General features: G+C 40.1%; 1 protein-coding gene across 2 annotated transcripts in view; it reads left to right on the top strand.

Annotated features, from left to right (window-relative positions):
• The window catches only part of LOC145448535 (uncharacterized), a 123,565-nt gene that overhangs the window by 93,192 nt on the left and 17,017 nt on the right, over positions 1-13,356 (top strand). For both annotated transcript variants that reach the window (XM_080326946.1, XM_080326952.1), the window contains 9 exons: positions 752-945; positions 2,566-2,685; positions 3,733-3,858; positions 5,392-5,517; positions 8,677-8,805; positions 9,959-10,105; positions 11,216-11,364; positions 12,201-12,297; positions 12,753-12,877. In XM_080326946.1, the coding sequence (XP_080183072.1) occupies positions 752-945; positions 2,566-2,685; positions 3,733-3,858; positions 5,392-5,517; positions 8,677-8,805; positions 9,959-10,105; positions 11,216-11,364; positions 12,201-12,297; positions 12,753-12,877 (1,213 nt within the window). The remainder of the gene's footprint in view (positions 1-751; positions 946-2,565; positions 2,686-3,732; positions 3,859-5,391; positions 5,518-8,676; positions 8,806-9,958; positions 10,106-11,215; positions 11,365-12,200; positions 12,298-12,752; positions 12,878-13,356) is intronic.

Here is a 13,356-nt window from a genome sequence, read left to right as displayed (position 1 = left end):
GTGGATTGAACTGAAAACTGAATAGCTAACACAATGACTTGGACTCGAGTCATAACATTATCACTCTGACTCCACCCTCTACTCACTGACTTGGACTCGTAATTGACTCGGGGGTGAATTGAAAATGACTCGACTTGACTCGAGTCAAAACGATAAAAGTGACATTGACTTGCGACTCGGAACCTTGTGACTTGGTTACAACCCTGCTCGGGACTAGGACGGCCAAGACAGGCATTTCATTTTAACTTCGATTAATAACATTTTGTCAATCAGTACCGATATTTGTAAAATGGGGTCAGTAGAAAAATTTGGATTTGAATAAAATAGTATTTACGGTGATTAACTATTTAATTATTTATTATGAAATCATGGAATTAGAAATTTTTCTACTGCAATAACTTCGCTTCTAGTGGTTGGAATTGAGCTAAATTAGGTATGCACCATCTCTACTGCCAGCCTAACAATTTCGTGGGGTCGGCAGAAAACTTTTGAAATTTAATTTTTTTATTTGTTTAATGATAAATTCAAAACTTTCTCCTGCAAGAATCTCGATTTTACTGGTTGCAATTGAGCCGAAGTTGGTGTACAGCGTTTTTTAACCAACCTAACAATTTTATCAAGTAGCCTGTGAGATCTGAAAGAAGAGTTTCATTTTTGAACCGAGTTGCTGCTATTATCGATTTGAATCATCAAAATCTATACTGGGATTGTTACGGTCATCCTTAAACCTAACCCAGTGATGCTTTTGCAGACTCGAGAGCTCCTCCTACTGCGTCATGGATTACGTCACCATCAAGACCCGCTCTGGGGAACAGATCGGTCCGAAGTTGTGCGGAGACTTGAGCGGAAACTCGTATGTCGTTCCGGGATCGCACGCGATAGTCAATTTCGTGTCGGATCGTAGCAGCACGAGACGTGGATTCGAGCTTGTGTATAAAGTTGTCGGTAAGCTCTTTCAACCTGTTCATTAGGGCTATTCAAAAAAAACTTTTCTTTCACATTTCACTGGCTACTTGATAAAATCATTAGGTTGGTTAAAAAAATGCTACACACCAACTTTGACTCAATTCCATCCAGTAGAAGTGAGATTCTTGCAGTAGAAAGTTTAGAATTTATCATTGAAAAATAAAATTTCAAAATTTGTCTGTCGAGCCCATAAAATTTTTAATTTGTCAGTAGAGATGATGCACACCAAATTTGACTCAATTCCAACCACTAGAAGCGAAGTTTTTGCAGTAGAATAATTTCTAATTCCATGATTTTATAACAAATAATTAGAGAGTCAGTCACCGTAAATACTATTTTATTCAAATCCAAATTTTTCTACCGCAATAACTTCGCTTCTAGAGGTTGGAATTAAGCCAAATTTGATGTGCATCTTCTCCACTGACAGCCTAGCAATTTTATGGGGTTGAGGAAAAACTTTTAAAAATTTTCATTTTTTATTTTTTAAGGATAAATTCAAAACTTTCTGCTGCAAGAATCTCGTTTCTACTGGTTGGAATTGAGCCAAAGTTGTTGTGCAGCGTTCTTTTTAACCAACCTAACTCTTTTATCAAGTAGCCGGTGAAATCTGAAGGAAAAGTTTTTTTGTGAACAACCTTACTGTTCATAAGTAGAAGTCACCAAGTAATCTTATTCGGTACAGGCATATGGCAATCGTGATTTGTGATCATAATCGTTTTTATGATTGCAGCATTTTCAAGTGATTCAGAGTTACTTGAATTTGAGTATAGAAATTTATGACGCTACTTCAGCGCTGACACTGAGTACCATGGTTGTAACCAAGACGCAAGGTTCCGAGTCACAAGTCAATCTCACTTGTGTAGTTTTGAATGGAGTCAAGTCGAGTCTTTTTTGATTCACCACCGAGTCAGGACTGGGTCCAAATCAGCTAGTGGGGGGTCGAGTCCGAGTCATAGTGTTGTGGCTCGAGTCCGAGTCCAAGTCGTTATGTTCTCTGTTCAGTTTTCAGTTCAATCCGGATAAACTCACTTTTTTCAACTCTGCTCGAGTGATATAGAATGGCTTGTATTCATAATATCTTATATTCTTTAATCTTAAAAGTTTCTGGCCAATATTCCGAGTATCGGGACTGATAGACGAAATTCAATAATGTGGTGACTTTACTCTTCTTCGGAGTTACAGTGAACTGTCTGTCTAGGCCGCCCTAGTCTCGCGTCGTATGACTTGGTTCGAGTCACGCACAATGACTCGAGTACAAGTGGAGTCAATACAAAAATTGACTTGAGTCGAGCCGAGTCATTTAATTCATTTGAAAAATGATTCGAGTCAAATCGAGTCCCCAAAAATCGCGACTCGAGTGAAGTCATGATTCGAGTCATTACGCAGCCCTGCTTTTCATATTAATTATAATTATTCCGTGTTCTGCCCTGACTTTTGTGTACCTCCCATCAGAATGAGTAATTGTCGCGTTCTTTCCTGTGTTAGTGCTCCTGTTGTCAATATAAAATACACAGGATTCATATTTACTGTTCTACAAAGGTATAAAATATGAGATACATCGATACTCCATTTTGAGGACCGCATGTGCTTTCATGACAGCTTCTTGCGATGATATCAACGATGTATGCAAGTATGGTTGCAGCATGGCTGACGGTAACATGCCTCAGTGTTCGTGCAGGCTGGGATATTACGCGCCAAAAGGAGAAGCTCAGTGTTACGGTAAGAGCAAAGAGATAGTGATTTTAAGATTGTGGTGCAGGGTGTCGTAAAAGGCGGTAGTTGCATAATCGACATGTGTCGTCACCACCACCAGTGGTGGTTATAAAGTTGGCACTGATGATGCACCAAATCAAAATCAAGTAAAATAGTTTCGACTAACCTACTAATCATATAACGATAGAAATGCGAAAAGACAAAAAAGCCGCATGTCATTTTAACCTGTTTTATTTTCCTGCCATACCGAGCCATCTGGAACTCGCATTCTGTGCTATGGCAGAACAGGTACCCAAGCCTTGATATGTCATGCACAAGTCCTGATGAATGGCTAAAATACGACATGGTTTCTTAAAGTAATTTCATGGGTTCAGCGACAGATTTATGTGAACGAACAGAATAGCTATTTGTCTTATATCTCACCTCAAAATGGTATTGATCGTTTACAATATAATTATTTTTCAATCCATTTAAATACCGGTATGTAAGTTTTGTTTTCTAGAATGCTTTTGCCATGTTCTGACTTTGACTACAGTTATAAATTGTATTACTTCAATGCGTTGAAAAATTATTTGTAAAGGAATGAAGTCTTGGTTTGTTATATGGGCAATATGTGTGTAACCTCAAATATTGTAAGTTGTCGCTTGAAATGAGACATCATTTTATGACGACATTTGAGTTATTATTCGTTTCATTTCTTGAAGGTAGATACCAAACGTCTTCTTTGGCGTGTTGTGGCTTAGATAATAATCGACAGCAAGAAACTTCGTGACATTTGAGTATTTGGAAATTTGGAACAACAAATTTTATACGTTTATAACCATATTTTGAGAAGTCGGAGATTCCTGGATATGTTCACCAAAGGGTAGAACTTGGGCCAAAGTGTTGGGCGAGCAAAAGTCTGCGGTTCTCGGCTGAAGGTTTCGAGGCCAGAGTTTATTTTGGATTTTCCGTGTCATAGGTCCCACATCTTCCCTATATTCCATATCAGGATCAGAGTAGTATCACAGTATAAAAATAAACAGTGAATAAAATACAGATACTAAATTTCAGATGTAAACGAGTGTGAGACCAACAACGGTGATTGTCAAGACCACTGTACCAACTCCGACGGATCCTACCAATGCGAATGCCTGCAACCTGGTCTGATTTTGTCTCCAGACCAAAGAAATTGTACAGGTCAGTCAATGGGGCTAAGATATTAGGAGATAATACGCAGGGGAGAGGCGGCCAAGATGAGACACTTTTCTGATATTTCAACGCCACTCGAAGAGTATTGCCTTCTCATGGTTAATTTTGGTATCAATGAAAAGCTTGTTATCTGAACTATTCATGACTATGTCTTGAGTTATATTGAACAACATACTTCTGGATTTCTTGGCCCGCACATCCCTGCTCAAATGTCTCAACTTACCCCGATGTGAGGGTAAGATGAGACACACTGTATTCAAGATGAGACTCCAAGCAATTCTTGCTTATTACACCATGTCAAAAGTGGCTTTGGACCAGGTTTTATTTAGTTTTTGTGGTTATTTGTATCTCCATCCGAAATTGCAATATGCATCTTCGCGAGTAACGACAAATAACTGATCCCTAGGGCGACTTTTTTAACAACTTTCGACAGCTTCGTAAATACCCATAAGTGATGTAGCATGGTGTTTTATGCCGTTTAAAGGAATCTTCATTTTGTCATGCAACTTTTTGTGCTTTTTTCGATTCTTCATGCAACTACATGTAAATATATCGCTTAATTATTTCAGTGTCGTTTAAATTTGAGGTCCTTCCTGATTTGACTCACAATCAGGCTAGACAGCTTCGGCGCTTCTTCGATATACCCCCGACATCAAACATATCAAAATTTATCGACTGAAAAATAAATTATTTTTTCGTGTTGGGTACGGACTATTAGGGTTGGAAGTGGGTCAGGGTTATGGTTGGGGTTAGGGTATCCCGATATTAGGGTTGTGGGTGAGAGATATTAGGGTTAAGGGATGACAGATATTAAGGTTGTATGAATGACATGTTAGGGTTAGGGGTGATAAAATCCCCGAACTAGCGTGCGAAACCCCGACCCTAATATATTTTATCCCCCAACCCTAACATCCGTCATCCTCCAACCCTAATATCTCCCACTCGCAACCCTAATATCCCTCCCCCACAACCCTAATATCTACCACCCCTAACCCTAACCTACTTCCAACCCTAATATCCAGTAACCACAACTCCAATTCCATCCCAATCCAAACACAAAAAGACTTTATTTTTCCGTTTATAGATTTTGATCTCAGGGGTATATCGAAGAAGCGCCCAATTTTCTTCAGGCTATTGATTTTGTTGAAATCGCCAACATTGAGTTTTGCTCCAGTGCTTTTGATACGGAACGATTCGAGTATCTTGCACCCTAATAGTTTCACGGAACTTGTCCATCAATATCCCTTTTAGTGCCACTTTTGTGAAAAATAAGTGCCACTCTCCATGGATTTGACTGCAACAAAAACCTGCCATACTGATCACACTAAAAATAAGCGAAATCGTTGGAAATGTTTTCAGTTGTCGTGAAACTAATACACCAGTATGTAACCTGTGAATTTTTGAATGTGTGCACAATATTTTCAATCCATGTGGGCTGTGGGTGTTAGGAGCTTGAGAAGTTGGCGGCGATTGGGAACTGTGTGATATTGATTAGCTATAACAAAATTGCTAATGTTTCAGACCGCACGTGCGCGGTGGACAACGCAGGCTGCGAACAGAACTGCAACCTGATCGGAAACGGCGGAGCGTACCATTGCACGTGCAATCCTGGATACACGATCGCAGCTGACAGGCACAACTGTACAGGTGAGATCGGAAATGTACCGCAGCTGACAGAAATTCAGGCGTAGACTCAAGGGGAGCTGTAGGCCTATAGACTTGGACATCTAGATAACTTTAGACCGGTGGTTCGCAAGTTTCGTGAAAGCATCTGACGGGGGGCGCGAAGAAGCGGTCAACTGAAAAAAATATCGCGATCCACGCGATTTACCTCCAACCCATGCGTGTTTCTCTATATATAGACCGAATTTCATATTTTTTTATTCTCTCATCAACAGTAATAACCTTCCATGCCATCAAACGATCTGCTGAGGTTGCCAGCATCCCGTTTGGATTTTGTGATATGACGATAAGGGGGGCACGAAATTTTTCACTATCATAAAGGGGGGCGTGTCTAAAAGAAGGTTGGGAACCACTGCTCCGGATCATTCCAGTTGCCTAGAAGTGCCGAGAATCTGATTTTAATCTATTTTGTGAAATGCTTCAATGCTCTAATTCTAATTCTAATCTATTCTCTGGTTTGTCTGAAAATGCTACAGGGCAACTGTATAGTTCTAAATGAGTCAAGCTGTACATACATTTGCCGTTCTAATGTTTAGGAGAGTGAACAATGGTTTGATATGAACTGAGCCAGATTTTTTTTGTGTGTATTTCTATTTAGCATTTAATTCAATTTCCTACCCCAGTTCTTATTATTATTAATCTAATTTTTGGTTTTTCTGATAATACTACAGGAGAACTTTATAGTGCTACATGAGCCAATCTGTACAGTGCACAGTAGGGCTCTTTAAAAATGACTTTTTTTCTCCAATCGCACTGGCTACTTGATAAAATTGTTAGGTTACCTAATTTAAGCCTACAGTCCAAATCTGGTTCAATTCCAACCAGCGGAAGCGGAGTTATTGCCGTCGAAAAATTTGGATTATCTATAAAATAGTAGTTACGATGGGCACCACTATGATAAATAATTAAAGAATTGGTCAACGCAAATACTATTTTATTCATAATTCAAATTTTTCGACGGCGATAACTCCGCTTCCACGGGTTGGAATTCAACCAAATTTGGTGAACATCGCTTCTATAACACTTGAATGGGGTGAACAGAAAATTTTCAAATTTTTTTGGTATTTATTTTTATATAATAAATAGAAAATTTCTTCTCCTGTAGCAATGCGGCTACTGGCTGGAATTGAATCAAATTTGGCGTGTAGGCATAAATTAGGTAACCTGACAATTTTATCATGTAGCCAGTGCGATTTGAGAAAAAAGCCATTTTTGAAGAGCCCTAGTGTACAGATATTTGCTATTCTAATGCTTACAAGAATAATCTTTGATTTTGTATGAAATGAGCGGAATTTTTGTTATATTTCTGTCCCATTCGGAATTCAAGTCCATTTGCAGCGCCAGTTCTAATTAAAACTAATATAATTTCAGGTTTTTCTTATAATGCTACTGAATAACTGTATAATCCAGCGATGAAGATTTGAACGATCATATATAGCGTTGATTTTGATCAAATTTGTTTATCTGAAATGAGATAAAAAGTTTTCTCATCTCACCAATTTTCAAGAAAATCCAAGATGGTGGGTTACACGGAATGACCCGAGTACTAATTCTAATCTCAGCCCTGATCATACGAAATTTCACGCCGGCGATGTCATATTTTGTGATACCATTGTTGATATAGGCTACAATGTTCTGTCCGATTCTCTGCCAGTTACTGACGATTACCCCTGACGAGTGTCAGCCCGAAAATATTCTGATGTATTACAATATGAATATACTATACAATTGTATATGGAAGTCCTGTACCCCCCAAGAAGCTCTTCTAATCTGATTTGTTCAAAGAAAATTGGGTATTTATAATTCTGGTTCTAATCAATTTTTTTGTTTTATCTTGTTTTTGTTTTAATATTCATGGTGTTTCGACTACATTGGTCATTTTACACCAGGCCGGTGCTCTTTTTTATTCTTGATTCCGTATTTAACCGACTTGTAGCACGGCCCACTTGTAGGCTTTCTAGCAGTGTTGGGATCAAGTCACTACCTTCGAGTCACGAGTCATCTCGAGTCATTGTAGATTTTGACTCGAGTCAAGTCAAGTCACTCGTTTTTTGGAGGTGACTCGAGTCAAGTCGAGTCAAGTCAAGTCACGAGTCAAGTCACAATTCAAGTCAAATTGAATTTTCGAAGTATGAGGTATGATTCAAAGTCATCACATTTTGCTAGCTGTGTGAAAGACAGATTAATCAATCATTTATCTTAATCAAATAACAAATATCCAATTAAATACACATGCAAAAAGACGGTGTATCGCTCACGCACATGTAGAACTGCTAATAAAGTACGTGAGTAACTGTACAGCTACATACTTCAGTCAGTTCTTATCAGCCAAAACATAGGACCTAATACGAATCATTGAGATGTTGAAACACATTGATGTTGTACAATAGCCTACACTACCCATCTACACATCCGTGAGAATATAAACGCACGCAATATATTCGTTCGATTTAAATCATACAAGAGGATTGGTAAATGTGAGCACTGGGCAACGTCAGCATTGAGCCGTATAAAAAACAGAGACACATTGCTATTTAGGGTAATTTTCTACTTTGCGGTCAATTTTTTGTGATCTAACAATAGAGGAACCTTTGTAACGTACAATCAGCGAATGACTGGTTGTTCTCACAAGTGACACCGGTGTATCTCGAACAATCAGAACATACACAAGATGCAGTGATTTATTCGACACCGTTTACTTGATGACTTGAAATTGACTCGTAAATTTTGCTCCGAGTCACGAGTCAATGCACATTTTTGAAGCTCCGAGTCAAGTCAAGCCAAGTCATTTTTTCAAAGTGACTCGAGTCAAGTCAAGTCATACGAAAAAGTTGACTCGAGTCTGACTCGAGTCAAGTCATGAGTCGAGTCATCCCAACACTGCTTTCTAGAAGACACCGCTTACGCGGATCACGAGGCGAGGAGAAGCCTAGATAAACCTCCAACACTTAGGTAGTAATTATGGAGTCGACCTCGGTCGGACTCGAACCCCCTAACCCATTGGTGTGGCAGCAGTGGATTATACCACTACGCTATCTCGCTACCTAATCTAATTTGAACAGGATTAAAATTGTGTACATATAGAGTTGACAAGCATATCAATCTGTATTCACCCCGTTTCAGATATCGACGAATGCCGGGATCGCAATTACCAGAGCGGCTGCGAGCAGTTGTGCGTGAACGAAGCGGGTTCCTACTACTGCGACTGCGGCGAGGGCTACAGTCTGAGCACGAACCGTAGGACTTGCGACGGTGAGTCGGTCCGCCATGAGTCAGACCACGGGTCACAATTGTACAAACTATAAATACAGTTAGTTGACGGCCAGCTAACTACTGTTTTTTTAGGTAGTTCTAGTTCTAGTTCTAGTTCAAGCATTGAAAAAAGGTTGTCAAACATTTAGAAGACACTAGCGCGGAGCGGATCAACAAATTCTCTGGTCCGACTCCGGTCCTGTTTTTCGAATCTGAGGAGCGGCTGCGCTCCGGCTCTGGCCAAATATGAAAAAGTCCAGCCTGATATCCGATCCGGCTCCGGTCCATGCTCCACACCACTGACCATACTTGGACAACTAAATAATTCTAGTTGTCTAACTTTCACTAAATTAGAGCGAAATCACAGTAATCTAATTCTAATCTAATTTGTTAATGTTTCTATGCTCTAATTCTAATTATAATCTAATTTGTTACATGTTTTTGTGCTCTAATTTTAGTTCCAATCTAATTTATTGTTTTCCTGAAAATGCCTCTTTGTCCGCGGCATTTTTCAGCAAGAATATCCTTCTCGCGCAGGAAAACCCAATGCCAAGCGGCCATTGCATAACTTACACCGACGTACAATCATAGTAGTTATTGTATCGAATAATAGCCATGTTTTGGCGTGGTAGCTTGCAGTCCGCGAACAACATTCTAGTTGCGATCACGTTTTTAAAACTTCACGTTAATGCAACGCCGTGCTCACTTGTACGGGCGATGTGCGTGGTTACCACAAAAGCAGTAATTTTGATGCAGAAGTAGAAACACATCAAGAAATATTATGATCATAAACGTCATAATATTTTGAACTATGAGCTGCGCACGAATTCAATAATTATAATTCAAATTCTAGTCTGATTTGGAAAAACCCTTCCAATTTGAAACTTGTAGGCCTACTGATGTTCAGGTAGAAAGCAGATACGACTCTGACGAAGTAAAAATTAATGGGTCGCTTCGAAATTGGAACTATTTAGTTTTGTATTAGTTAGTTTAATGCGGATTTTTGAAGGTCGGTAGTACTCTACTAGTTGCTGACAATTACCCCCGATGAGTGTCAGACGATAATGTAAACATGTATCAGAATATGTGACCAAAATTAGGTGCTGCGGCAGAAACTCTAACCTAGCGAGTCATCCATCTTTTAATCACTCAGATGTCAACGAATGCACCACGGAGGGCATGAAGTGCGAACAGGACTGCACCAACTACCCGGGCGGATGGGCCTGCTCGTGTTTTGAGGGCTACGAACTCAATCCTTTCGACCCGAACGGCTGCAGAGACACTGATGAATGCGCGCCGGGTCAGTATCTCAATATCCGAGTGTTATTCAGAGTCTTAATACATACCGGCTGTGGTGGTTAGATCAGTCAGCATAGGTGCTCTAGTTAGTCTAGTAGAATTGGACGTAACACCGTTACAATTAGAAATAGCTATTCCAAGACACGTCTAACCAGTACGGACCTTATTATTGAGTCCACACACCAGTGATTCCCAAACTGTGTGCCGCGGCCACAGATTCTCAGGTGTCACGCGGGTCTTTCTGGAATTTTGGGAAAGAATTGCATCATATTTACGATAACTCATGCAGACAAGCATATACGAATTCAAAGCAGATATTACCATGCGTCATGACATTGCAGACGAGAAGGGTGATGTCCACATCATAATCAGGCTGCTATGTCTCGAAGAAATTCGTAAACAACTCGTAAACAAGAAATCATACCGCAAATCATGAGCACATTGTCTGGAATTCAACTTAACTTCAACAATACTCCTCACGATGTACTGTAATCAAATATAGGTGGGTAGATAATCCAATTGGAAGTAAAATCAAGTAATCGTTTTGCATAAGAACAGCCCATTTTCACGACAAATTCAATGAATCTCGGATGTCTCTTCCAAATCCTATTCTATGGTCATTGCAATCAAAATGCTGTTGTTATTTGTACGTTAATGGGTATGCAAACATGTTTTTTTGTTTTGACTAAAATTGACAGTTGTATCCGAGAAAAAACTGCTTTGAAAATAACGAAATGTTGGTATGTTCGTCAACAATTAAACCTGGTTTCAGTCGACATAGCCATTGCATCAACGCGTGAATAGATTTCTCTAGTGTGCTACAAACCACTACCATACACTATTCAGGATGTTATTAAATTCGTATTAATAACCCGACTAATGTATCCGTTGTAAATTTCTTAAAAATGGAAAAGGACTCGAGTCAAGTTGAGCCAACGAGTCAAGTCGAGTTGTTACTAGTGTTATTACAACCTTGCTTGAGCGCTTCAAAAAAGTAGGAGGGTTTCGTTAACGACCACCTGAAAGCACTTCTCAGACCTCTCCGTTTATATTTCCACCCGTATTGATTGTTAGTACGCTTCAAAACCAATTCCGTCTCCGGTTTTCGCAGACAGAAGACCAGCACACTGCACGGACTGCGCCAATTACGAGGGCGGCTTCTCCTGCCAGGCGTGCGAAGATGGCTTTGTACTGTTTCAGAACGAAACCGGCTGCCTCGATCTCGACGAGTGCGGCGTTAACAACGGAAATTGTCAGCAAGTATGTCTTTGGCTGCGGCATCAGGATTAGGGCTGGACGAAATCAAGAACCGGCTTGATTCGATTCTGGATGTAGAGAATTAGGTTTCAAGTCGAGTCAATTATGTACCTTGGATGCGACCAGGATGAATAAAATGCCAATTCTCCATCACATCGGAGAAACTTTGATAATTTTTGGACCAGACCTTTTTCCTTGCAATTTGTGAGAAGGCTTTTGGTTGATCACGACTAGATATGCCGCAAACGTTCGCTACTTTGTACTTCGTGTTTCGTATGCTGCGATACAACCAAATAAAGTTCCGAGGCTTCCACGGTGAAAAATACGTAATTTTCCATATATGATGCGCAAAATTTTACCGATATTTTGTCCTAAAATCGGGGCGTGCCTATTATGCATGGGTACAACAAGCCTTGAAAAAAATCTCCCTTGAAATATGATTTGAAATCACGCCATTCTTCGTGTTTGTTCTAATCACTCATCACATTCAGCCATCGTGTCCAGTAATTCGTATTATCAGTGTTACGCGCCGCCAATCAGCGAGAAGCGTGTTGCCAATCACGGCGAAATTAGGTCATTGATTGGCATAGGCTTTTTCCCAGAATTTAGTCTCCATTTTAAGGGTGCGTATTATACATGAGTGCGTACTATATTTGGAAACCTACGGTAGTATCGAAATTCTCGCTTATAAAGTAACATGTAATGACAAGGACCATATAAGTTCAGTACTTGAAAGAATCATCTCGCCCTACTGGTCTGAATACGCGATTTACATTCGAGCAGTAGGATTATTGTGCCCTAATCGGTACTGCGGAAATTCACCAGGTCTATCTGTTCAGGAGTGTATCAACACGATTGGAAGTTACCACTGCGCCTGTTACGAAGGACAGGCGTTGATTGCCGGGAGAGAGGCGGATGGCGCGTGCGACGATATAAGTATGTCAACGTGATAGTCTGTGAACCATTTGTTGTTAACCTTTAGTACACCATGTCACCCTTGGCAAATTTTGAAAAATCAACCCCGACACTATATTTTTTCAACCTTTTGAAAAAAGGAAGCATAATTCTTGATAAAATAAAACTCGTAGTTATAATGATCAATTAAATATATATGCAACATAAAATAAACGTGATAGTGCTTTAATTAGTTATTAGATACTTGGTTAATGTGATGGAGAACGTTTTTGTTCTTACAATGTCTTAATTGCTGGTTTGGTGCTTCCTTTTCCGCCCACTGGGGGGCGATGTCGCACACGTTGGGAAACACTTCTGTAGACCAAGATGATCTTGTCATTTGGCACCCTGATCTCTTTTAATTATATTGCATTCTTATGGTGCATTGATTTGATTAAAAGTTGATGTTGATGATGATAATGGCTAACGTTCTTCAGACGAATGCGCTCCTAACGGCGGCCGCGGACCTTGCGAGCACTACTGCGAGAACTCGGTGGGATCTTTCAGCTGCGACTGCATCGCGGGATATCGAATTGACCCGCTATCTGGGGTCCGGTGTCTTGTACGTATCAGCTATTCAAACTTTGTCCATGTCAGACGTTGGGGGTACCACAGTGGGAGTTAGCGACCTAGACAATGGACAGGGGCGCTAACTGCAAAGTGGGTGGTTGAGGGGGTGTTGAGAGTAAAAGAGGGCAATATGCCCCATAGAAATTTCTTCGAATAGTATATTCATAGGTATAGAGCGTAGTATATCTTTTCCTTTGCTGTTTTTCATGATATACATACACATGTTATGTGCATACTGCATATGCATGTCATGAGTGCGTGATGGGCACATGTCGCTGGACAAGGAAGGTGGAGATATAGCATTGTAAGGTTTTATAAGTCTTGCACTCCATCTCCATGCTATCCCGGTAATGCTGGGAACCAAGTGTGGAAGTCCTGGATACCAGTGTTACTAATCAGGTCTTTGGTCTGACCAGGCTGGGGATCGAACACATGACCTACCGATCAAGAAGCCGGACTCTCCACCATTAC

This window comes from Botryllus schlosseri, chromosome 1 (genome assembly GCF_051294905.1).
Source record: "Botryllus schlosseri isolate E-star chromosome 1, Bs_hap1, whole genome shotgun sequence".
Taxonomy (NCBI): Eukaryota; Metazoa; Chordata; class Ascidiacea; order Stolidobranchia; family Styelidae; genus Botryllus; species Botryllus schlosseri.
The sequence above is the reverse complement of the archived record's forward strand: the minus strand, read 5'-3'. Positions and strand labels throughout refer to the sequence as shown.